Source organism: Solea solea, chromosome 20 (assembly GCF_958295425.1).
Source record: "Solea solea chromosome 20, fSolSol10.1, whole genome shotgun sequence".
NCBI lineage: Eukaryota > Metazoa > Chordata > Actinopteri > Pleuronectiformes > Soleidae > Solea > Solea solea.
In genome coordinates, this window is record NC_081153.1 from 19181190 (window position 1) to 19207749 (window position 26560).

The 26560-nt window shown below is 40.9% G+C and overlaps 1 protein-coding gene across 3 annotated transcripts in view; it reads left to right on the forward strand.

The window, feature by feature from the left end:
- The window catches only part of rbms3 (RNA binding motif, single stranded interacting protein), a 285068-nt gene that overhangs the window by 40683 nt on the left and 217825 nt on the right, over positions 1 to 26560 (forward strand). For all 3 annotated transcript variants that reach the window (XM_058618578.1, XM_058618585.1, XM_058618579.1), the window contains exon 3: positions 26202 to 26408. In XM_058618578.1, coding sequence (XP_058474561.1) covers positions 26202 to 26408 — 207 coding nt within the window. The remainder of the gene's footprint in view (positions 1 to 26201; positions 26409 to 26560) is intronic.

Consider the following 26560-nt stretch of genomic DNA (forward strand, 5'->3'; position numbering starts at 1 on the left):
AGACTATAGGCGAGCTGCAAACACTAATCCACTTTCATTAAAGTGTAACTAAAACCCTAAACCACTATCTAGAGATGTTATTTGTTGTCCTCGGTGCAAGTCACAGTTTTGTGTAAACGCAGCTACTGCATTCAAATTACGCCATTGGCTATTTTAGTCAATGCTTGCATAAGTGCTACACTCTTTCATCATTTTCTTGTCTAATCAGTGTGAGGCTCATTGTCCCCGACACCTCCCCCTTTTCTTACACTTTAATGTGGCACTATATCAATGTCGTGTGCCAAATTAATATAGCCTATCACAAATAACTAACAGAAAAGGAGTCCTCATCTTCATATTTAGAGTCGGAATGCAATCAGGACACAAGTCTGACTCAGTAGTACAACACTGCATTACACCAAGAGAGAGACTCATTAAGTTAAATTAGTACCAGCCTGGTTATAGTGAGTCATCAAAGATGTAAAGTCAGCTTTTTCTTAAAGAAAACTGCACCAGTTATTGAGAATGGACTGAGGTATTCACCAAGGTACAAATACAGAGTGTTTTGGAATGAGGCACCGGTGTGAGGTCTCTCTCTCTCTCTCTCTCTCTCTCTCTCTCTCTCTATCTCCCTCCCTCTCCCTGTCTCTCTCACTTCCTCTCAGATGCAAAAAGGTGGGCATGCACAGAATCACAAATGTTTACTGAGATCAAGGAGGAAATAAGGTAATTCTGTGGCACTGCTAATGGCAGAGTCTTGACAGTGGATATGTTTCATTTATCCTATCTGCATCAAGGTCGAGCGGCAATTACCATAGCGAGCAGAAGCTAAAAAAGAAAATCCACAGGCCCGGTGGTGAATATACAACAAATCACCTGTGCTGTTTAGGGCAGGGAAATTTAAAAATGGGTGATATAAAGTGTAGCTCAAAGGTAAGCACGGAGGAAGAGAGTGAATGGTTTATTACCTTGCTTGGGAGAGTAACTCTAAAAGCCCACAGCAAGCTCACACCTTTTATGTAGCTTACACTCACAAGGCTTGTTTAGTGTTTTCTTTTTCCCTGAGGGAGATATCCAGGAGTAGTAGCTTTTTTTTTTTACTATCAGATTACGATTAACAGGCTTCATAACAGTTCCCATGTTACATCCACATTTCATATTTCCCTCTACTTGGGTTAAATAAAAAGCAATTGGCAAAACCCCTACCTGCTTTATTAGTATGGGAAGCACAACAGGGATTGCTTCGGTCTGACACCAGGCTCTTGTCACCCTGGCCCTTTTATCCTCCTCCTTCTCCTCTCACCTGAATAGCTGCTCAATACCACAGTGTTGTCCCTCTTGATCCCCTTAACCACCGCTTTCCCACTCACCTACATCCCCTTACCCGTCTTTACTTCCCTTCCTCCACACTCGTTACAGACCGTCAGGCCAGCAGCGTAGCTCACTTGCTGCGTTCACGCCGGTCGGTCAGCTCAGATTGGCATGCACAGTGTGTCTCCTGGACTGACCTGCGCGCCTGCATTGCTCTCCTATTAAAATTCCTGTGCCAGATCCCCAATGAGGAGAGAGTAGCAGGGTCAGGCTGGCTCGCTGGCCTCCCTCCCTCTGCCTGCCTAATGAAGAGGACGCCTGTTGGGTTCATTATTAAAGTACTGCTAATAACAGGCGGGGGGGGAGTAGAAGTGAAGGAGGGGTGGGGTGTGAGTGAGATGTGGTGGGGAGCAGTGCTATTTTCAGCGATAAATAAAAAAAGACGCTCAGGCTCTTTTGTTCCTAAATGTTCATTAACATTCTATAGCAGCACTGCGCCACCTTCACTTTGCAGCTATACAGTAAAGCTTATGGCTCTCATTCGTCATGCGTGTAGGTTTAAATATAGCTTAGTAAAACCCTTAATGTGTTAATAATTGACATTTTTGCTATTTTTTGATGATTTGGGATGTTTTTGTGTGCATACTCTTGGTACTTAGTTTTTTCTGTTTTTTCCTTAAAACACGGAAGTATCGCTGATAACAAAGACCCTTTCTAGTACACCTACCTCTCATAATGATGATTTTTATTTATGTCTTGGATTCTGTTAATGTCGGCCCATGTTGGTTCATAGAACAACGTGAATCTGTCATTTTGACTTTTGACTACAATAGTTCGACTTCTGTCATGACCTGAATAACGAAATCCAATTTAATTAGGGAAATTACAGAACATTTAATCACCCAGCATGCTAAATAAATAAATAAATCAATAAATCCTTGGCGTACGGTTTGTTAAATGTCAGTGGGAGCTCAGGTGTGTTTGTGTACATGTCTGTTAAGTATTGGAATAGCTAGTGCTAAAAACCCACATCTGCTTCATGCCTTTTGCATTGTGGCAAAATAACCATTAATTACACTGGGATTATCATGTAACCATCCAGCGGGCCCGTATATTATTACAGGCAGAGAAAAAAATTTCCATATAGATTCTTGTATTTTAGAGCAATAATAGAATTCCTTATTGCTGCCTGAAGCACATCCATTCTAAATGAGTCTGCCTGCTAGAGATGCTCTGAGTAAGTGATGTGAGGTATTACCAAGGGCCCCAGAGGCCTCACTGGGGTCCAAAAAAAGTGTGTCTGTGTGTGTGTGTGTTAGTGGTACCCCTTCTCAGGTTTGGGATATTCATGTTTAGATCTGCTGTGCTCACTGCCATATGTCTCTCAGGTGTCCTGTCGCTCAACACAAATCAGGTAAAGGTTTAATGCAAATGATAAACCATAAACAGTCAAGCGTAACGGCATAAATATGTATTTTGATCTCAACTGTGGCGCTGCACCTTTGAAGAGAGGGTACCCATCACGCATAGGGGAAGTCGAGGCAAAAAAAAATGAAAGAAAGAAACCAAAGTGATGGAAAGCTTGTATATATTACTGAGGAACGGAGCAGGGATGTTTATATGGTTTCCATGCAGCTTGACCCAGGCTATTAGTTTCTGGTTGCTGCTAAGAGAAAGACCACAAGGCCTATTAAAATTGAACTCTGCCAATTAATTCAAGCCGGATATAGGATCCAGTTGCAACCAAAGCACTGCAGAAAAAAAATGCATAGAAGGTTAAAAAAAAAAAAATGCATAGAAAGCATGTCTCCATTTTAGGGAGACTGAAGCATTTTTTCATTCAGCTTGTTTCAGCAAGATTGTGAAAAATAGACTTTTTAGATTAGCATAATTAAGCTTCCTATCAGATCCTGTTAGCCTCTGATGTTTACAGTCAGTTGTCAATGGAATGAATGCAAGCTGCAAAAAGAAGGGAATGCTGCTGCTGGGATCTCCAGGACAAGGAACTGAAGGGAATTCTGAGAAGCTACCAGGCATAGCTGTATTTCTTTTTATATATATATATATAATTCAGAAAAACAAATGTTTTCAACACACTGAGTTCAAATAAATGTGGAGAGAACCAGTGTTTTCCCTCTCTGTGCATCTAATCCAGGTCACAAATGAATGGGCCATCCCTGGGCAGAAAGTAAATCCACCCAACGATTGTAGAAGGCCCACTGTTTACAGCTGGGCCGGGTCGATATCCACAGGAGGTGCTCAAATAAACAAACCATAAATGCCGTGGCTTCTGCTGGCCTCAGAGATTATGGCTGTAACAAAGATTAATTTTAACAACCTGAGCTAATTGTCTCAGAAACTTAAGTTAACAGCAAATATGATCTAGCCCTGGGTGCTTCTCTCTTCTGTAATGAGGAATAATGAGCATTAGAATTACTGCTGGCATTTATGTGTGCGTGTGTGTCCCTGTGTGTTAGATATTTGTGGAGAGCACAGAGGCCAGCAGGATGTGAGTCTGGGAATGAAGAGATAGGCTGTATCTCTGTGCGTCGGTCTGTCTGTCTGTCTGTCTGTCTGGAAGGAAACGGGCAAGGAAGGAAGGGATAGAGACTTGTGCTTGGCTTGAAATCAAATCTGAAGCTCTTGATGAATGTTAGGGGAGTTAGCCTTTTGTCTGTGTGCTTTGTACGAGCCTTGTTTCTTTTTGACATTTGGCTGTCGGCTGCTTGCAGGTGGCGTGTCACATCTCACCCTGTAAGGAGGCCTCCCACGAAGCCTCGGATTTTTTTTGTCTTTGTTATGATGGATAAAGATTTTTGCACTCCTCTCCTATACTCTCCATGTGCTCCTCCTCCTAAACTCCTACTCCTCTTCCTCTCTTTGTTTACTGTCCGGTCTCTCCTTTCTCTCTCTTTGCCTCCTCGCGTGTGCCTGCGTGCATAGAAGTGTGTAACACCAGTGCTGCTTGTAGAGAGCAGCTTGGCCTCGAGCGGCGTCTGTGATTTACCTTCAATTTTCTCTATGTGCTAGCTCACCACCTGAGGCTGGAGATGAGTTCTCCTCACAAGTGGCACAGCTTAAAGACCCTCTTTTGTCTACACTATCTCTCCCATAGTGAAGTGAGGGAGAGCAGGGGGGAGAGTAGAGGTGGAAGGCGGACTGGACAAATCCCTTATCCCGTACTGGAAACTCTGATGTGGTCATCAAGTCCAAATCCCACTGACAGTACACGGCTTGACCATGAGTACAGAATAAGGCTGTCAATTACCCCCAAAATCAAGTCTGAACAACTATGACATGACACCCATCTGTGACACTTCCTCCACTAGATGATAATGTAACAAACAAATCTGTTTGTTACATTATCATCTACAGTAGTGCAGGGGTCTCAAACTCAAATGACCTGTGGGCCAATGACTGTCTTGTCTGGTCAGTCGGGGGCCAGTCAAGTAAAAAAAAGCAACAGTTGTGGTGGACGATATGAGCTCAAAATTACATATCTATATGCCATATTAATTCCTTTTTTATATATGTACTCTATTGCCTGGTGTGAGCTTTTCTGTCTTTTACTTCTTCTGTCTTTTATCCATTATTCTGTACAGCACTTTGCTCCACTGTGTTGGTTTTAAAGTGCTTTACAAATAAAGTTGGATTGGATTGGATAATTTCAAAATATAAGAAACATATTTATGATGCAAAATTAATCTATTAATTTAATAATAAAAACATATAGAAATTACTCATTACAACTTGATATTGTTTGAAGGGCCACATGAAAACGATTGGAGGGCCACATGAGGCCCCCGGGCCGCAACTTTGAGACCACTGATCTAGTCTTTAGCCCAAAAAACTTCCATGCACCACTTTTCAGATGCTTATGTGCCATGATTATTCACTAAGGATGTTCTTGAAAGCACATCTACGGGCACAATCAGTTTCCCTTCCGCTGGATGACATGGTCATTACTTCAGATAGTCTGATGTGCTCGTAGGCTGTATGTTTTCATGGTTCAAGTTTCAACACCTATTCAAATTTTGGACAGAAAGTGACAGACCATGCACAGAATATAATCTTTGTTCTTCATCTTTTCTTCCTGTGCTTTCTACTCTTTCCTTCTTTTGTCTGTAGGAGTACGCAACATTGCTATGGCCAGTGCAGACTTGTACGGGATTAGTATTGTTATCACATTCCTCCTCCACCATGGTGCAGAAAGGCCCTGACCTTTAACGTAATCACTGTAACCCACACAGTATCTGACACAGCATAAGCGTATCCATATTCTTCTCTGCCTGCCATTTACAGGCACCTTGGGAAAGTCAATAGTTGTAATAAAACATATTAGTACTGTTGGATTGAATGTGTACGTTACACTTCAGGTGCAGTTGAATTGCGGTCGCCCACTGAGAACTTAAATCCATCCCATTTTATTCACTGTGCAGTAGGCGACGCCATTACTGGAAAGGTTGCAGTTTCATCAGAATATCAGAAAATTCAGAGGAGACCATTTTAGATACGGCTTACAACAGTGAACTCTAATTTAACCAAAAGTCATGATGGGGATGGGCTCTGGCTCTGACTCGCGTTCCTGAGGGAAAGGCTTTCATATGTGTGTGTGGTGGGAAAAAGAGAGGGAGGGCAATGCAGACACATTTTTCACATAACAGCATTGCACAACTCAAACTCTGACCATGTATACGCAGTTGAAGGGATTTCATAAATGGTTTTATTTAGGGATTCTGTGGTGTAGCCTAAGTGGACAGACAGAGGCAGTAACATGGAGAGACAATGGATTGAGTAGGGAGTCTTTTTCCCAGAATTCTTTTCACACACTGTGTTTCACTTCTGGTGTTTGTTCAGTTGTCCTTGTACATTCAGTCAGAAGTATGTACTCCGCTTCAATACAATGGCTTCACTCGAGATGACACACACACTGTCCACTCCACTGCTCGACCATGTCTGCAAAGATGCGCTGAAGAGGGTCGTTGAACTGAAGTATGAACCTAAGAATGTGTCAAATTAAATCTCATCCAATATCCCTGAGGAAAAAAAAAATAGTAGAACTACTTCCTGATGGAGGGTCAATAGTACTTACGTTAAAGTGGCATTAAATGGACAATGAAGGTCTTTTCATGCTCTAAAACCTCGCCTCACTCGAGAGCTTCTTTAACGACGGTGACTGTCGACAAAATAGTTGAACACAGGTTTGGAAAAGATAGGAATAGCAGGTTACACTTACCCGTCCTGTTTGTTACCCCCTCTTTTCCAAAGCTCTGCGCCAAAGCACTGGAAGTTATAGACAGTAGTGGACGTGGGAATTTTCCCTGCACTTTCTCTGCCCTTTGATAGCGACTCACTTGTTTACTTGCCATTGTTGTCTCTACTTCAGCGGTGTATGCATCTCCGACTTGTTGTCATGACTGTGGCTAAGCACTTCGAAAGCATGGGGTTGGTGCTTGGTTAGTGTCAGACAAAAGCCATTATTCCATACAGTCTGAATGAATTGGTTGAGATGGTTTGGTCATGTGCAGAGATAGTGATTATGTTGGATAAAGAATGTTGAAGGAGTAGCCGGTAGCAGGAGGAAAAGAGGTGTATGTTGTGTAAGAGGTGGATGTTGTGAAGGAGGACATGAGGTCATTTGGTGTAACAGAAGAGGACACAAGGGAGAGGACAAGATGGCCGCAGATTATCTGCTGTGGCAGCCCCCTGAAGAAGAGAAACCAAAAGAAGAAGTCTTAGTTGTGCTTTTCACCAGCACTTAAGTGTTACGTCCGTTTTATTTCCAGCTAGTAATAATAAAATAGATCATAATGTTATTAAGACAGAAAAAAAACTATTATTCATGTCTTGGATTCCTTCTTTAAAAGATGCTTTAACAAACTGTGAAATTAAAATTGTGTTAAACCTGACACATGTGCAGAGATGGATATGATAATCTGGTACAATTCATTAACTGTAAAGGGAAGAATTAGTGGATGTGTCACCCTCTGTCTCACCAAGTGAAGCATTAAAAGGGACGGCCGTCTTCAAAATAAAAGCAAAGAAAGTTCTTAGGTTATCACCTCATTAATCTCCTTCATTCTAAAAACGAGTGGACAGTATGAATAATGCTGCCCCCCTAACATGTAATTAATTGTGATCACCCCAGGCTATTGAGACTCCACTTCTCTTTGAAGCGCTTTGCTAAATGACCGTTTTTAGGCGATGTCGCCCACTCTGTTTATCTCTCCTTCTTTCCCCCTCGCTCTCCTTCAGTCTTTGGTCATTAACATCTTTATCTTTGTGAAAACACACAGAGCTTCTCCAGAATGATAACTTGTTGCTCTCATTTTCAACCCCTTCAGAATGTAATTAAAGAAGGATTCAGCTGAATCCACATATCCATTATGTCAGAGAAGACCTCAGGCTTTGAATGTGGGTCCCTTATTCTTGCAAGCGTGTCGGAATGGAAGATCTGGATTATAGTAAGAAAGAGTCAAAATAATGTTTTTATATTAACTGAAATATGGAATAAATGTGCTAGGAATAAGTGTTTAAATGCCATCATATTGTACATTTTTGTACTAAATCACATCAACCCTTAGTGCTCACTGGCACGTTTCAGGTGTTTATAGGTCACATTTAATTTTCAGGCTTTAAAAATGCGATTTTTTTGTCTCATATGTGTTGTTGAGTCATTTTACATTTTTAGTATGGATTTAAAGAAGTAATAATTGTGCAGAAGTCACAAAATTAGACCGCAAGTGAACTTTGAACGGTGGCATACTTCGAAATGTCACAAATTCAATCCAATTTTAGACATTTTGAGTACTTTTTGCACCCCTGTGTTTATATAGTTGGTGAAAATGATTTTTTTTCTTATAGCCTCTGTATAAACTGTACGTTTAAACATAGTAATGTAAAAAAGCAGCCAAAATGCTCTGTGCTCTAAGGGTCAATAACTGTGCTTAAAGTCACAAGTACCATATTTAACATCACCATACATTGAAATCATTTTTGACATCTTGGTCAGCTTTATCAGCAGCATGGGTTATTGTTGTATTCCTGACATCCTCACTGTCTGGTAGAGGCCTTGTGGGAGGAAACAGAACCACAGTAAGTGTGCTGATGAATCCTGTCAGTTTGTTTCTAGGCATCCGATGCAGATATGCTGGTGCGCTAAGCAGCGCTACTCAAGGGCTTAATTAGACAAATGCTTGTGTATTGTTTACTTTCAGGAATTAGTGAAGTCTGTGTGTGTGTCGATAATGGAATTGGCTGGGAATTTGAATCACTTGGCCCTACCTTCACGCTGCTATAGACCTGATAATGCTTGTCAACACTATTGTTTCCTCTCCCTCCTGTGGAGGCTCTAGTGATGTCAGTGAAGGAAGACAAGTCTGCAGCAGTCAGCCAGCACCTCAGCCAGAGCACTCAGGTTGGACTGTCAGTTAATACCACCTCTCATGCTGGAGAAATCTTTTGTATTAGAATCTACCTGTTGCAGCCACAGTCCTACAGACCACCACCAGCAGGGACTAGCTCCAGCCTTCTCTGACACACATTTAGATACCTGGGCTACAATACGATTCAGAGAAGACACTTTCTTATGATGGAACTATATAAATGAGGTCTGCAACTAACGATTATTTTCATTATTCGAGTAATCTGTCAATGATTTTCTCAATTAATCGAGTAATCGTTTGGTCCATAAAACGTAAAATGAAAATGTTGTGTTTCTCAAACCTGGAAATGATGATGTTCTCAAATGTCTTGTATTGTCTACAAACCATAAATTATTGAGTTTTAATGATTTATTTGTTATATGGAGCGAATAATATGAAGCTGAAAAATCAGCAAGCTTGTTTTAATTCTTTAAAAAAAAAAACACTCAAACCGACAAAGACAAATAGTCAATAATTACTTTAGTAATCTATTAAGAATTGATTAATTGAATAATGGCTTCAGCCCTAATGCAAATTCAGTTTTCATCTCAATACATAACTAATATGAACATTACAGCTATACACGACCCAATAGAATATAAATATGCACACTTATCCCTTTTTTTATTTCCAATTCTAAAACCATAAACATTTGCAACTATACCAGTTCTATAAACAGTGAAACCTAAGCTCATCCATATACCTCTTTTTTAGCTCCGTTTCCAAACCACTCCACAAATGCACCCTACGGACTTATATGCACATCCTTATCATTATTGGTAATATAATATCAAAATAAAACTGCATTTCAGAAACATTTTCCATTATTGTTGTGTCTTCAAGGCAAATAATTAGCTCTTTTTTTTATTACAATAGCAAAGCTGCTTCATCAAGCCAATTCATAACTAATTAGCGAATTGTATTGGTTAATTGATGCACCCCTAGTAACATACCTGGTGGATCATGGGCTATTGTGATAAGAAAGAAATTGCTTGCATGACTGTGCCAGCTCCTGCCAGGTTAGTTAGAAACCCAACCAACCAACAGCACCTGTTTGATGCAGAAATAGGCAAAGCTCAGGAATTCATTCAGTGGGCGAGGCAGGAATTCAGTCAGCCTAGGGGGCCAGGAATCTGGGCATCCACAGTTATGCTTCAGCACTTTTTAATTTGGACTTGGCCTGCCTCAGCCACTGGCCTGTAGCATATCGTTAATGAAAGTCACATTAGGCATCCCTTGTCATCCTTAGTCACCTCCTTCAACCTGTCATGGAATTCAGCACAGTGTTGGAGGATAATATTCTGGGATATATCAAATACAGTGGTCCATTGGACAGTTACCAGGTCTATCCGGGCTTAATGTAACCCTGGCTGTTATGGAAGTCAACCCACAACTCCCAACACAGGAATCCTTGACTTATTAAATCATGATAGTGCCATTTGGCTCTGTGATATTATTTCACTTTATTTCTGTGATAAACATAAAGTGCTGTCCTGTTCTTTGTCCTCTTCTGTGACCCATATCTTAAAGGATTTAAGATGTGTATGCTGCTGTCTTTGTTGCAGAAGCACTTTCTTGAAGACCACAGGCATTTATGCAGGAAAGATTAGACGGGTGTCTTGTTTTTCCTCAAGTTGTGACCTCAGCCTGAAGTGGAGTGCCTATCATAGCCTCTCCTGGTCCGTCTGACCTGTGCACTTCAGCTATCACTGTGACAGCCATCTCATGTTGCCAACTCGTGAGGTTCTGTGGCTTCGTGTGGACATATTTAGTAAAAGCCATAGTGGCGTTTCTATGATGCAAGTGACTGCACTCTTGGGCCTTGCTGTGCTAAGTGAATTGGCCACACAAGGTCAAATTCCAGAGCTGAAAGCATGCAGCATTTGTTTTTTGTTTTATTTTGGATGCGGTTTTTTATTCTGTCTCTCATGTTCTTTGTTAAAATTGCTGCTTCTGACCTGTCATGCAGTTCTTCTTCTAGAACGTCTTCCATAGCTGTGAGAACAAGAGACAAAGCATCACTAAAATACAAAATTGTGTGATGGAAAAATTATAGCTGAGGTTGATTTAATACAGTTTTCAGTATTAATAAATACTGAATACTATATCAAAATTGGAAAATATTGGTCTGCCCAACTGATGAATCAGTCTAATACATGTTGTGATTGGTCTGTGAGCACATTTTCACCACACACATGTTCTTTTGTGTACCACAAATGCCTTTTTGGAAAAGAGAAAGGCACAGAATGTAATATACATATGGATTTTTTTTTAACAATCCACCAATTCATCTGGGTTTTTCCTGGTGCCCCAGCGGTCGGTCCGACTATGACAGACAGTCATGTGTGGGGGGACTGATAGAGGACGGACTGAGAAAATCAATGTGGTGTGTGGAGCTCTACACTGAAATAAGATTTTACCCGTTTGAAATAGTTAAACAGTATAGGAAATCAATATGCATTGGTCAGAGTTGATATTGGGCCAGGCTGCTACAAATAAATCAATGTATGGAAAACACAGTTGTATGTGTATATTGTGCCTGGGTTGCTTTGTGCATCATGTCATTAAGTTTTGACAAATTAACAGTTTTTTGAACTGTTGGGACTCGGATGCTTTTTAAAACTATATCTCTGCATTCATATATAAGCTGTTAAATGAAAGAAGGAAATGGGAATGCGTGAAAAGACGTTTGATTGTGCCTCATGGATTGTTTTGGATGACAAAATGGGAAAACAAGACAATTCAGAAGTGTTTTGAGTCAAATGCCTTATTATTACCATATATATTATCTCTCTGTGCACCTACGGGCTCGCACAGATGCATACATTCACACATGAACATCAGCTCTATATGGCAGCGAGCGCTTCCATTGTTTCACAGCTCAAGAGGCTACTTATAGATAACATGGTGTGAAATTGTGATTCTAACCTCAACAGTTGCAGCAATACCGCTCTCATTTTTTAGAGGAAGCACGCTGCAGGAGGACAGTTTGTGGGAAATGCATCTTGCCACTGAAAACTTTGACCACCAAACATAAACCGAAACCCCAAATGATAGTTTCATGAGAAACTAGGAACTTGGGGGAGACTCTGCAGTTTGGATTTGGAAGCTATTGCTGTATTTTCTGGTGACATAACAGAGATTGATGGCTGAGAAACGCATGAATCATTGCATTTCTCGAGCCGAATCAGTGTTGCTGGACACACCCTCCCTGCTGTTCCCTGATTTATAGTCAGTTTGACCGTTTGCTGAATTCTGCCGCGCATTCGCCAAACCATTTAGGTCCTGAGAGACGAAAGCAGAAGGAGAAAATTCTGTTCATTAGTTGACACCTCATTCTTTTTGTGCGTGACATGATGTTCCCTTAGCGTGATGAACCAACCACCTGATTATCTAGAACACACTGTACTAAGCACAGAAGTATGTGTCCAAATGGTGTTTGTTCTGGGATTAAAAAAGAGTAAACAATTGCGAAAGGAACCCATTAAAGATATATTTAATACCCGACAATGCACACATGCGTTGCAACACTGTTGTTTTAGAAATGGTCAAAAATTCACAGTGTTACACAAGCTTTTCTAAACACATCTTGATAAAGTTTGTCCTGGCTTTTGCCTGCTCTCACTGGTGTGGATGTTGGATAGAAACTGCAGTTCTCTGCATGATGCTTGGCTGCCGCAGTGGTAATGTCTTGACGCAAGTGCCCTGTGATTTGCGTTTGTGACTGTCGTGATGTGCACACAGCATCCTGTCATTTTCTGTTCCAGAGGAGCACATTCTCACGACTGTGGCAGCAGGCAGGAAGTCACGCTCGTGGCACAGAGGACTGTCACTAACACCACGAGCAGCTAATATTCACTGTGCACTCTCAATCACTGCAGGGCTGGCACATGAGTGCTTGCACTTAATTAACATAATTAAATACTGAATGCACAAAGGTCCAAGTGCCACTGTTGCTTTCCCACACTGCTGCTTTTTAAAGGCTTTTGTAATTGCATCTTTCATAATATTAAGTTGTATACATCATTTTAACCTAAGGTATGAAAAACACTAAGGGACTTTTGAGAAACTGAGTGTTTTGGGTTTTTTTTCAATCCAGACAAATGATTGGAAAAAAAAACCCAGAAAGAAATAAAAGCAAGGATAATCAATAACATAAAGAAAAAAAACAGATTTAAACTCAACTGAAAACAGAAAAAACAACAACTCCATTGTTCTGCGTCCGAAAGCCAACGAAAGAAATATGTACTTGTCGAGCCCTACCTCATATTTACACAATGCCTTTTTAACATATTATATTTGTAACATATTCATATTATTCAAACAAGTCAGAAAACAAATGTGCCCAGTCGTGGAAAAACCAGGAACAAGTCTCCAGGGGGCATTTTTTAATCCCTGCATGCGTGACGTCGAATGAACACTAACGTAACGTAGATTAACGACCTTCTCCTAACTTCTTTCACCCCGAAAGAAGGTAGGAGGTGAATAAGAGGTTTGGGGGTGCTTTCTTTTTATTGCGGGCGTCATGTCGTCATCTCAGAAGTAACTACTGTACGTCTGTTCGCCTCAAGATGTTCAGATATTCTCATGTCCTGCCACTTCTCCATCCTTATGTTGTACTTAAGCTCTGGAGAAAGTCTGTGGCTTCACGACTGTGTCCCGAGTAGATAATTCTCCTCTCCTGCTTCTCCCGTAGCATTTCCGTAGCATAGCAGAGGCGAGATCGGCGTCGGCATGACCAGAAGCGTCTGTCTTCGTTAAGAAGTACAGCCAAAGATTTGTGCTGTAACAGCCACGATGTAGTTCTTCTACGATGCGATTTTCCTTGTCCGTCTTCATTCAACGATGAAAACAACTTGGAATCGGTTCACAGCGATCAAACAACCCTAATTCAAGTGTATGGTTTGAATTAGAGCTGAAACGATGAATTGGTGAATCGATTATTAATCAAATACTAAATTAATCGACAACTATTTTAATAATTGATTAATTGTTTTGAAGATTTTTTTCATGATTAAAACAAGATTTTCGATTGTTTAAGCTTCTTAAATGTGAACTTTTTCTTTATTTCTTTGCTCTGGATAACAAAGAAATCCTTAAAAGGAAATAATTTTGGTAAGACATTTGAGAACCTCATCATTTCCACGTTTGACGAACACCAATCAACATTTTTTTAAGGTAAAAAATCGATTTTTCCTTTGGCTGGTCACAAATACAAGAGAGAAAGATTTATAGTGATATGACCTGTTCCACTGTGTGTTTTTGAAACTATTGTGTTTTCAATTCAGTATCGAAGTTAGGTCATTTTTAGTTTTTAAATCATTTCTTTCAAGCATATTACGAAATATCGTGTTTAACATCACTCCTAAATTAGTGTTTTTTTTCCCCCTGTGCAGTTTAATAAGAGACAATTCAAGTTCCCTCCTTCAGACATACAGTATAAACATATTTGACACATATCAGACAAATGTGCACTGATGTACAGTATACCAATTCTACAGTCCTCTCAAAAAAACCCCGACAGAGAGTATAGCTGTCTAGCTTTTCCCAGGGGGGTGAAGAGCCACTGTTCCAACATGTCCCAGTGTCAGCGGTCCAGAGAAGAGTTGGAATGTGGTCGTGACTCCACGTACGTGCCCCGCTATGCTCCACCGGGATGCAGAGTGGCAGGAACACTGTTTTTACACTGCAGTCCCTCACAGCCTGTCTTTTATCAGTCGGGGGGGAGAGCGATAGACGGCAGAGCAGGAGTTAGTGCGTGAGTTATGAGGCATTGTGGAGTCATTTTCCATCACAGTGATTTACAATATAAATAAGGTAAATTTGTGCTTTTAGCAACAGGTGAATGAAGACGGCAAAAAACACATTCAGGAAAAAACGAATATTGCAAAATGTTGTAATGCTTGTCAGAGAGGTTGGTATTGCAAAAGATAAATTCAATCAACTGCAATGGAAACAAATATCATCTTCTGTAACGTGGTCTGTTGTGGTTTAATGCCATATGCCTGCAAATCAAGACACATTTATCACTACTATCATTAACAAATTCACTAAAAACTTTACTCAAGTAGCTCACTCTTGAAATAAACGATGAGATTTCATACCAGAGTATTCAAAGATTAAAGGCCATCTTTTATCCTTTTCAAACATCCGAAGTCAATGCGTCCTTCAGTGTTTTCTCTACCTAACCCTCAGGAGAGGAAAACGATGTTTGCTTGTGTCCTAGAAATCCTTTTACCTGTTTCTCAGTGAGGAAGAGTAGGATTATGAGTGCTTGATACAACTCGTAACCAACGTAGATTAATGTTTTCTTTACCTCGCAGATAATTGTCGTTTCTCTTTTACCGGGAATCGAAACAAAGCCCCACATTTAATAACGTGTGTGTTCATAACGGCCCCTCTCATCTCAGCGAGTCATGCCGCAGAGGGCGGCCTCATATGGTCAACTCGCACAAAACTGTGCTCGTGTCAAAACTGTACTTTTCTCATTGAATCGAAGAGAGAGAGAAGACTTTATTGAATTGAAAAAAAAAAAATTATAACATCATGTGGAGACAGGGTGCAGAGAAAATAGACTTTTATCAAGAAGTGTTGTTATTACATTGTTCTGCAACTTGGTTAGTTTTCCTGTGTTCTTGTCTTAATTCTTCATTTCCAGCCTCCGCGGGGAGCTGACGAAGACAACAAAGCAGAAATAGTGGTTTTTGAACCTGAGAAGAGGAAAGAGCAACTGTATGGAGCCTTTAGTGTTGTCTCATCCTGTGACTCGAAAACTTTTAGTACTTGACTTTGTGTGTGTCAGTACGCGTAGTTTCTAGTTACTCCTTAAAACCTAAGGTGTGTTTAAAAAGGAGTATGCACCCTCCTGATGCACCGTATGGTTCATAATGCCTGACAGGTGTGCATGATGGAGAGTGGTATCAGGTTTTTTCAGGTGAAAACGAAGGATCAGGCGCAGAAAAAGCTGTGGCAGTGTAGACAGCTGGGGTCCAGCAGTCAGGGCCCATCTGGAGAGAACACAGGTCAAGGACAATGCAGAAGTAGAGGGAGAAAACTGGAACATAGGCCCTTCTCATTGGCCCCTGTTTTCTTTCTTTAGCATTTTTAACACAAAAATTAGTGGATTTTTTTAACCCGGGTATACCTGGGTTAAAAATGCAATTAACACTCTTCCCATTGCTTGTTCTGCCCCGTGGTGATTTTTCACCCCGTCTCACCTGTGTGTGAAATGTTAAACAATGCACTAAAAATAAAATGAGTCAGAGAACGAAGAAAACCAGAAAAATGCAACGGAGCTCAAAGGCGGAGAGTAAACAGTTTTGAGGTGCTAATAAAATGATGAATAAAAAAATATTGTTTCAGTATTGAGTGCTGCATTAAGTGGTAAAAAAAAAAAAATCATGGTTTGTGATAAACATTCATGGCTAAGAGCTGTGCTAACGGCCGGAAAATGGACGCATGTCTTAACTAATGATGTGGAATTTGCATCGTTGCCAAAAATGGAACAGATGAAGAAGAAATCCCAATGCTCACTCACTCGCGTCTTGTGTTCCCACAGATGCTTATTGGAGCCAAAGCTGATAAAAACCTCACTTGACCTGGGAGTGAATGTCAATTAAACACATTCCCACTGGTCAAAAAGCTGTTTAATAGTTAATAGTTTAATAGGTTTCAAACGGTCAGGGATTTTTTCACCAGTGGGAAATGGATTATTTCTTTTTCTTTCTTCTTCTAATAATAATTTCTGGCAGGCTGTACACTGAGAGATGTTATGCTGCCCTCCACACCGTCCGAAGCATTCTCTTCTTTCTTCCTTCCATCCTCAGACACTCACTTCTCAGACACAGATGAATTTAAACCACTATAAAAATAAACGGCCTGTCATGGAAGACTCTGCGTCACCCGTCAGCCTGTTGTCCTCATGTCCTCTCATCCTGTTCACCCTCTTCTCTCCTCTCTCTTCTTTTTCCCCTTCTTCTTACGTTGAGCTGATGGGGATGGAGCCATTAATCTGCGAAACACATACTTAATCCCTACACTTAAGTGTCGATTTACATGCCGTTTTGTTGTGATTTATTGTGATGGCCTGTATGCATGTTTATAGAACAACAATTGCAGCATGATCGGAATAATGTGATTAAAAATATACACCAAGATAAAATTAGCATTTTCGTGAAGAGCCGACACAACATCATTTATTTGGAAAGTTCAATAAAACAATTTTCTTTTCTAGTACTTGAATATATCACTTAGTGATCTGCTGGTACCGACCACCCACCGCCTAATTTGCCTGGCAACAGTTAAATAAGGGGACTAGCGGCACTTATTTTTTTCCACTGACAGCCCTGGGGTTACTTAGTGATCATGCAGTGCTATTTTTGCATGATGTAGGTGTTTCAATGGTAGCACGTTTGCTGGACTCATGCAGAGGCCTCGGGCAATCACAGATGACCACAGTTTATAGAGTGGCAGAAGTGGAGAGAGAGAGAGAGAGAGAGAGGTAGAGAGTGAGGGAGCGAGCGAAAGGTGGAAAGACACACTAAGACAAAGAGAGAGGGGGACAAAGGCAGACAGTGACAGAGTGAGGTGAACAGACAAAGTGATGGCTCCAGAGAAGTGGGTGTATAAAAAGCATACGTAAGAAGAGGACTAAAATGTCAGTGTGGAAACATTTGTCTGGGTGTGTGAGCCACTCAGACACAGCTCTCCTGCCACAGTGGATAAACACCTGTGGTCATAGTTCAGTGGCAGACATTAACAGCCTTTCTCAGTTGAAGTACATCCTGGATTGCTGTATATTTTTGCTGGAAACTTCCACTGACAGAGTTGATGGAAGGTTCTAATGCCTTCGGGGGCCTGGCATCCCCCTCTGTTTGTCTCTCATGTGTCTTTTAAACATGATATCTTAACCACACAAAACACAGTTTACACAGCCTTAACTGTAGATATAGATACAGATAGACAGAGAGCACATGTATATTTTTATCAGTGTGGAAAAAAAGCTGTGAAAGTTATTTATTGATTTATAAATAACAGTTTTCTAATTTTTACATTCAGTGATACATGAGTGTTGTAGCAAGTCACTATGAGGACCACTTACATATTCTATAAGTTAACTTTTAGACAAGACAGACACCATGTTCATGGTACAAAAGTGCAGTTTAGGTCAATTATATCATCTGAAATATACCCATGGATAACCAAAGCTTTAACTGCTGCTCCTAAAACCAGACTTAGGCTTAGATGTGACAGGGCCTTTGCCGCAGCTGCCCCCAGACTCTGGAACAGTCTCCCCCCTCTATACTGATTACTGTAATTGTATTGTTTTTATTCTCATCTATGTATCTTTTTGTAACCTGTGCCCCATTCTGTAGCACTTTGGTCGACTAGAAATAAAGTTTGAATTGAGTTGAGTTGAGAATCTAGCCAAACAGACCCAAGGAGAACCAGAACTGGCAGTAGCAGGATGATGTGTTCTCAGTTATGAGCAGCAGGGGTTGAAAACAGCCGACCTATATATTAGATAGAAGGTCAGACTTTTCTAAAATCTGGATAGGCTGAATATCAACACAATCTAATCTATCCTTCTACCAGATCCTGCCTTGCAGCATGAAGTCTTTCTTTCCCCCCTGAAGTACCCCTGTGTAAATGTTTATGTCCCCTCTCTTCAGAGGGGGCGGATGGTTCATCTTCTTGTTAGTGCAAGCATACTGGGAGATTGACGGAGGGTAGAGGTAATAGGGGCACAGCCTGCCAACCCGTTGGGTATCTGCGTTTGGAGTGGTATTGGAAACGGGATACTTAACATAAAGTGAATAAGTGAATAAGTAAATAAAGTTTGGCTGTTGGTAAGATTAGCCCCTATGTCTCTCGCTTTATTTGCCATAGATGTCAAGATGCAAATGTCGCTGGCTCTACATCCGCTTAACAGCGGCAGCCCCCGGGCCCACGGTTCATCAGAGCATAAACATGTGTCAGACCAGGGAAAATATTTGGAGAGGGGGATAACAGACACATCAAGTTTTGAGGTTTACTCAGAACTCCAAGTGTGGAAGGGTCATATTATTGTTCGTGAAAGTTCTCAGAGGTCAAAGACTCACTCAGTAAATGCATTTCTTATGCTTCTCTTTTTCTCACTCTGCATTCTTCAACCTCGTCCATACTTCCAACACCTCAGGAAACTCTTTCTTACATAACTTACCACTGTCTACTATAAACAGTGTATTGTGCTATAGATTACCGTGAAATCAAAACACATTGTTTATTCTGTATCATCTCTTGGGACTGTGAGTGAAGAGATATAATCACAGCAGTTTGTATGAGGACTCCCATCAATAGAGATCTCACAGTCACACCGTAGTAGGTGCGGGAATCTAAACAGTGCACCCTACACTTAAAACCCTGAGTACTGTACTTTACTGTTGTGGAAGTGGCTGTCAGCCAATGTGTGTATAACGTCAAACCCCTGACCCAGTTACCGTGGTGACCACCTACTCCTCGTCTCGTAAGACTCTCAATGTGGATTGTAAAGAGGTAGAGGTTTTTCTAGAAGAGGCCAATAGGGAAAAGCAAAGTGTGTGGTGTTGGCTTTGTCCTGGTGGTAGTGAGCATGGAGGCCCAGAGGGTAACTCCTCACCTAGTCACTCCTCTTTCTTTAAGCGAGAGCAGCCTGAAACGTGTCAGAGTTCTCACGTACCAAAATCCAGACATTCCATGCAGCTGTGTTGCCTTGGTTATTACTTGAACTTGGTCCTTGAGTGTGAATAAGGGCTGGATTTCATGGCGACACCCACACACTGTTGTACCTCCTTGTTTTGCCTGGAGTGACAGTCGGAGCCTTGAATACTTGTCGGCAGAAAGGTGACATGTGTGAGGGGATGAGGATTCGGCAAAAAGGCAGCGAATGGTACAGAGGAGGCCATTTCATGCAACACGGCTTCCGGGAAGTCTGTCATCAGAGATGCCAAAGGAAAGCTGTATCTCCCTCATAGCCAGGCAAACAGAGCACCGAGGCGTGGAGGGCCCTCGAGAAGACAATATCCCCTAACTAATACCATCTGGGATGACTTTCCTGGTCTCAGTGTTAAAGCCTCTCACCCTTAAACCATCATTTCAAAAATACACTGGCAATTGGTTATTCACTTTTTTGCTGTCATGTTTTGAGGGACTCCATTTTTGTCCATTTAATAGCTTTTTGAGTGAAACACAGTTTAGCACCACTGTTATTCTGCACGAGTGAGATGGGTAAATGGATATTACACAGAGAGGAGAAGTGTCCTCTTTGGCAGCACTCCCTCTTTTTTGGAAAATAAAAAGGATTGGCACAGATAAAGGATAATTTGGCCAACAGAAGATCAGGGCATATTGATTCGGATTTTTGTTGTGTATATATATATATATATATATATATATATATATATATATATATATTATATCTATTTATATACATATACACTTATTTATTTTTTCTTGAATCATAGTTTACAGTAACTACCTCACAATTCAATGCTGTGTTGTTGTTGTTTTTTCTGAAATTTTGTTGCCAGTTTCACTGCTGTGTTTTCTGTGCAATGACAATAAAAGGAATTCTAAGTCTAATGTACCTGTGTATTAAACAACAGTTGGAGTGGGACTCAATGTCTTGAGGGCGATCGGATAATAACGGCCCAGGACTACCGTGTTATTAAATGAACAGCATATGCACACTAGACACGTGTCTATTTGTCATAATGCTTGAGATTAAGGTGTACACCTTGAGATTAAGGTTACATCTGAGATAAAATTTGATAACTTCACAAATAAAAAATAAAAAATTACCAACTGTTGCCTTAGCAGGTTTGATTCATCCTCCTCCAAGGAAGTCAATATACCAAGAGCAAACCATAGAAGTATAGAGTTCTGCAGAGCCATAAATACGTGTATTCATGTTGAACTTTATGTAACACAAAAGCATCCTGACGTCTCAGCAATAGGCCACAGTTTGCCTCCTCGACGATTTACCGCTGTGGTATAGATTTCTCGGTGGAAATATGTCCTGCAATGCAAGGCACTGTTACGTGTGACCATATTATTCCTTAGAGGGAACCTCATGGGGAGGTTTCATCATAGTTATGAGGTCACAGAGTGTTCACAGAGAAATTACTCCTGTGGAGGAAGCCATGTTTTTCTTATTCGCAGTGCAAGAGTCATTCGACAGGTCAGTTTTACTTTGATCACCTTCATAAAAAACAAAAAAAGGGAATACCTATAATCGCAGCTATTCAAGTTATTAAAAGATTAGGAAACATTTTGATGGGTCGCTTACCTGTAAACAATAAGAACTCATTCACACACTGCATCAGAACCTGAACACTTTGTCATTTTGACACGTAAAATTAGGCAGATTTTCGTGTAGCATTACTTGCACAGGTTTGGCAGCAGAAGCATTTGTTTTTACAAGATAATATAATATATTATAATATATAATATACTGTATTTATAATTTATATGTTCTCAATGGGAAAGGAGGAGAGGATGTTGCAACATCATGCAATGTACATTTTTGTTTTAAAATACAAATATTTTTCCTCTGGCTCGTGAAATGAATCGTGTACATTTCTTTCTTCTCATCTTTGAGCAGCTCACAACCATGTCATTCTTGTGAATTTCTGTTGGCTGATGCGAGTAAGCTATGATTCTACTTGAAGCTTCATATTGATTTTGTTTGTATTTGCACTGGTGTAATGTGCCATTTGAAGTCAATTTTTCCACCAGCAAAGGTTCCATACTGTTGCTTTATTTCACCGCGGTGTAAAGGAGCCCTGTAGTTACAGTTCATCCGTGCAGTTCACTTCCCACCCACTTCATTTAATGATAAATATGCATTAGTCATCTGAAAAATAATGAAGAGGTTCACCTGTGGAAAAGAAAATCAACCTTTTTGCTCTGACTGAATTACAGTGAGGTTGAGGTGACTCCTGGTTTGATATCCTCCATTGCAACACATTATGTAAGGAAACCACTCTCACGTAGGAGCAAAATGCACAAGTTCTGTAATTCGCAGAGGGCAATCCTTTGACACCCTTAACTGCACAGTGTCACCAGGGAGAGAGAGAGAAGGAAATCACTTAACCGGTGAAAAATGGACTCAGGAGAGGTGCTATATGCTTTGGTTCATTGCAGGGTATTAATGGAGCCACAACTTCCCCTCACTTTTTCATATCTGAAGGTGAAGCATTATCCAGCCGCCACTTGCATGTTTAGCAACAAATGGTGCTGATAATGTCCTGGCTTGCGAAAGCACTTTCATTTCTCTTCTATGGTAACCTAAATGAACATCTTGTAGCAGGAAAATAAGCCGCACGCCCTCTATTTGTGGCATGTATTATGATTAAAGGTTAACATGCTGCAAGAGATATTAATGTACAATACGGTGGAGCAGGGCAGTGGTGCCGTTTGTAAAGGTTTCAGAACACATTGAAAGAGTCTGCCTGGTTCATTTTGAACCCTCCTTGAAATGTAGAATACAAATATAAATCAAATAAAAAAGATATTGTATAGAGACATTTTTTTTTTGTTCTTAAAGGTTCCATGTTTAAAAAATACAATCACTCAGTGAGCACACAGGTAATGTTTGTAATGACGTAGTAAGTTTCAGTGCAAGATACTCAAACTAACACCAAATAATTTCATGTTTTGAAAATTCATTCCGTCTGCTGATTGAACTTAGTTTTGTGGTTAGTTAACAGGAAGTTTTCCTTTTTCCTTGGTAATCTGTTTGGTTGTGTATCTTCCACTTTCCAACTGTCGCCTGATGTTAGGTGATGACGTGCCTTATCAGCTGTTATCGCAGAGGCATTATCTTTTTCCGAATGAATAAACGCCTTTCGCGGAATGGGCAGATGCTTCCATACACACGAGAAAAGAACAAAAGAAAGAATGCGACAAACAAACAGAAAAGAGACACACGAAAGATCCGAAAAAGAAAAAAACATTCCAGGAAAACTTAAAATCAGCTATTTCAGGCCATTAGAAAAGACAGAATCACATAATGAATTACATAAAGACCTGACAGCAGGAGGTGTGGTCGACCCGTCAAATCTGACAGGAAGATCACGCCTCTGCAACAGCTGATAATGCACGTCACCACCTAACGTCAGGTGACACTTGTAAAGAAGGTGGAGGATACACGCCGAAACTTGTTAATAAGGTAAAGGAAAACAAACCAAAATTTAAGACCAAAGTCATAATACACTTACACAACCATTCCAAAATGTTACACTTGAACGTGAACTGCATGTCAAGAGCCACCAATCTTTCCGAAATGTCCTTAGAAACCTTTCTGCCAAAAGTAGAATTTAAATACAAAAGCATACACACACAAATAATAAATTAATATTAATTTCCTTATCATGTGATATACCATTGTTGCAAAAGATAAAAAAAGGAAAACAATGGCCGAGTAGACGCACACATCTGTTTGCCTTCATGTAAATCATTCCCTCCTCAGAGCAGAAAAAGCCGCGTGTAACCCGATCCAATTGGCCCACATATAAAATGAAGAAATATGGGCAGAGCGTTGCTCTCTGATGAGCCGCTGAAAGTCTGTGACATGGAGTTGAGTATGGGCAACAATCATGCATTCCACACGAGGAATGCCGAGACCCTTTCAGGTCTCAGCCTCATGTTAAAACATGTGAATGTCTTGTCACTCGTGCAGTGTACAACCCAACCATAGGATTTTATACCATATCTCTGCTGTTATAATAGGCCCTTAAACACAACACCGCTGCACAGATGTACCACATCCAAATGCCCCCTCATTGGCTGAATAATCCTTGTTTATGAGGCCAATAGAGGTTGAGGTATAGCTGGGAGCAGCACTTAAACTCCATGAACTGGTGAACAGTGGCGTTTAAGTAGCGACTCTGGCCATGTAGCTTAATGTACCACTACAAGGGCCTGTCCCTTCCCTTCTGGCTTTTACATAGTCTGTGTAATAGCTTGGGGTCTTTCTTTAGCTCTTGAGAGCTTGCATCAGTGAGGCATAGCTGTAAATGCTGTTGTGTGCTCAGTACAATAGATCCTGCCCACACACAGTTCTCAAATTTTGACCCATATGTATATATATGTATATGTAAATATATATATATATATATGTACACATACATATGGGTATGTCGATGTCGATTATTGTCGATTATTATTCTTATGTTAACTATTTTTGATAAATGGAATAAGTTTGAGTGTTTTTTTTCAGCTTCTCAATGTGAATATTTCTGGTTTCTTTGCAGAAGAAATCACTGAAACTGAATAATTTTTTGGAAGTTTGTGGACAAAACTCGACATTTGAGAAACACTGATCAACATTTTTCAGCATTTTCGACTCCATTAAGCGAGAAAGTAATCTACAGATGAATCTATTATGAAAATAATCATCAGTTGCAGCCCCAGTATGGTCGGGGTGGAGCTAGACCAGCTCCCTTGCGACACTTTGTAATTCTCATACAAAGCTTGACGTCTGGTTGAGACAAACAGCCACAAACCGAGCATGAGACAAAAGAGCTGCTGGACGGTCCTCCATTGTTATCTGTTGTGTCGCGTTTGATGTCCTCATTCATTGTCATCGCATCGGTACGACGCCGTGCTACGTATTTTGCTGATACAGCCCGCACCCTGCGTAATGGTACTGTTCTCAGTGGAAGCGCAAGCCTGACTCCGGTCTTTACCGTCTCAAACCGTACTGTACCAAACCCAACCATACCATGATGGAAACACAGCATATGAGACTCAACTCAGTCACTCCACTTCAAATGCAATTGATTACAGAATTTAGCAGACATAAAAACAACAGAGCTGGCGGTGCCCTGAATCTTTTGCACCTTATTTTTCAAAACCTGGTGATTCATAATCAGTGCTTCACATATTTGTCTTTTTTTTTTCCCAGGTCCTGTGGTTTTATTACGCCAGTGGGCCTCTTTCATATTCCTCTATTGACTTGTGCTGTTCTGTATAAATGTGCCTATCCTGCTCTGGGGGAAAGCTGCCTCCCTCTGTTTTATATTAACTCTAAACCCGTCATTATAGATTCTATGTATTATGCTGCACTTTGTCTTATGCTTTCTGCCTCTGGTTATTTTGTGATGAAGAATACAAAATTGGCAGGCGCTCTGGCAGCTGTGCGTCTGCAATGTTGCTATTGCTCTCCCTCACTTTCCCCCCGTGTGGGACGGCCTCTGACCTCGGTGAAAATCCTACAGGGCCTAAAGGGGACTGTAAATACTCACGACTGATGAACATCTGTGCTTTATTCAAGGTGTTTGTCTTTCCTCTGCACACCATACGCATATGAAAATTGAATCACTGCAAAATGGTCTACAGATTGCATGGTATTTCATGAAATTCTTAATCGACAGGATCAGAGCAGCATGATTTATTTATCATACCTTTTTATCCGTTAAAAAATGATTAGGAATGACTCTATACCTTGTTTCGTGATACCAATACCGATAAAACATCCTTGATTATCAACCGATGCTGACAATCATCAGATTACTCTTGTTTTTCCACCTGTGTCTGATAAATAAAGTCCCTATAGCTCACATAATCACTGCAGCTTGGCAGAAATCTTCATCCATCACTCACATTAAGAGGTTGGTGGTGCACGTCTCTTTACATGCATGAATGTAGGGTTTTTGTATGGTATCAGAATTGATGTTTTTATTTTTTTTATCTGATACAGTGATTTTGAATATTGTATTGACTCGTTCCTAGAAATAATACATTTTGTATGAAAAATGTGGTGTTAATCACATGAATTTGTTTTCTAGAGTATGTAGAGCACTGTTATAAACTATTACAGCATTTATCCTACTGTTAAAGTGCCTTGGATTGGCGTCTAACGCCCTGAATGTACTTTTCTTTTTTTTCTGCACTCCAGTAGCTCTGACAGCCCAGGTAACCCATCTCAGAGCATCATAATCCCAGCCTGTCAGCACGTTCAGCCCTGTGCTTTCTCGACCCTGTTGATACCCTGTATAAAATGCCACACCAGGGCGCCCATTGCCAGACTGTAATCCAAGCATCCTATCAAACCAATCAGCACTTTTCTAGCAGGAACGCATTTGGAGCGTGACAGGAGGGCAGTTGTTTCACAACATCTGGTGTTCTGGGAGGAAAAAAAGGGAGGGGAGAAAGTGAGGAGAAAGTGTGAGAACAATCTTGACGCTGGTATGGAGATTTTAGATCCACGGCACATCCTGCTTTCTCTTTCGATACAGGTCAGCGAGCGGGCAGTCACTTGTCAGTGCCTGCCCACTGCAGAGCGGAGGCTGCTCACAGTTATGCTAATCTTATTCTTGTTGGTAACATTTGTCACTGCACTCCCCCACAGTCTTTTTTACTCTTTCCCATATGCTAACCTCCTTTCTTTCTTCTGTTCCCCAACCTTCTGGCCCCCTTCTTACCATTTCCCTCCTCTTTCTTGTTTCTACCCTTCCTTCGCATTAGCCCAGTGCTGCGGTGAGAGGTTACCACAGCAGTAAGGCCTCAGCCGTGAGCTCCAGCATCAGCTCCGGTTGGACCCCTGGTAGCGGTGTGGGCCAAGGAGCTTGGAGTAGCCCCTCCATCACCCATGCAAGCGTGCCACAACAACACCCACATCACCACCATCAGTCCACGCTCACAAGCTACACCTACTGCCCCGCCCATACAACTGTGAGTTCAGTTTTGTTTCCTTTTCATGATCACATGATGTGTCTCTCTTTTAGTTCTGTCTTACTTATTATTTCTAATCACTCACACCCTGGGGTCCATTGATGGCTGTTGCTATAGGGGAGCCATTTAAGTACTCGGCAGATACTCTTTCT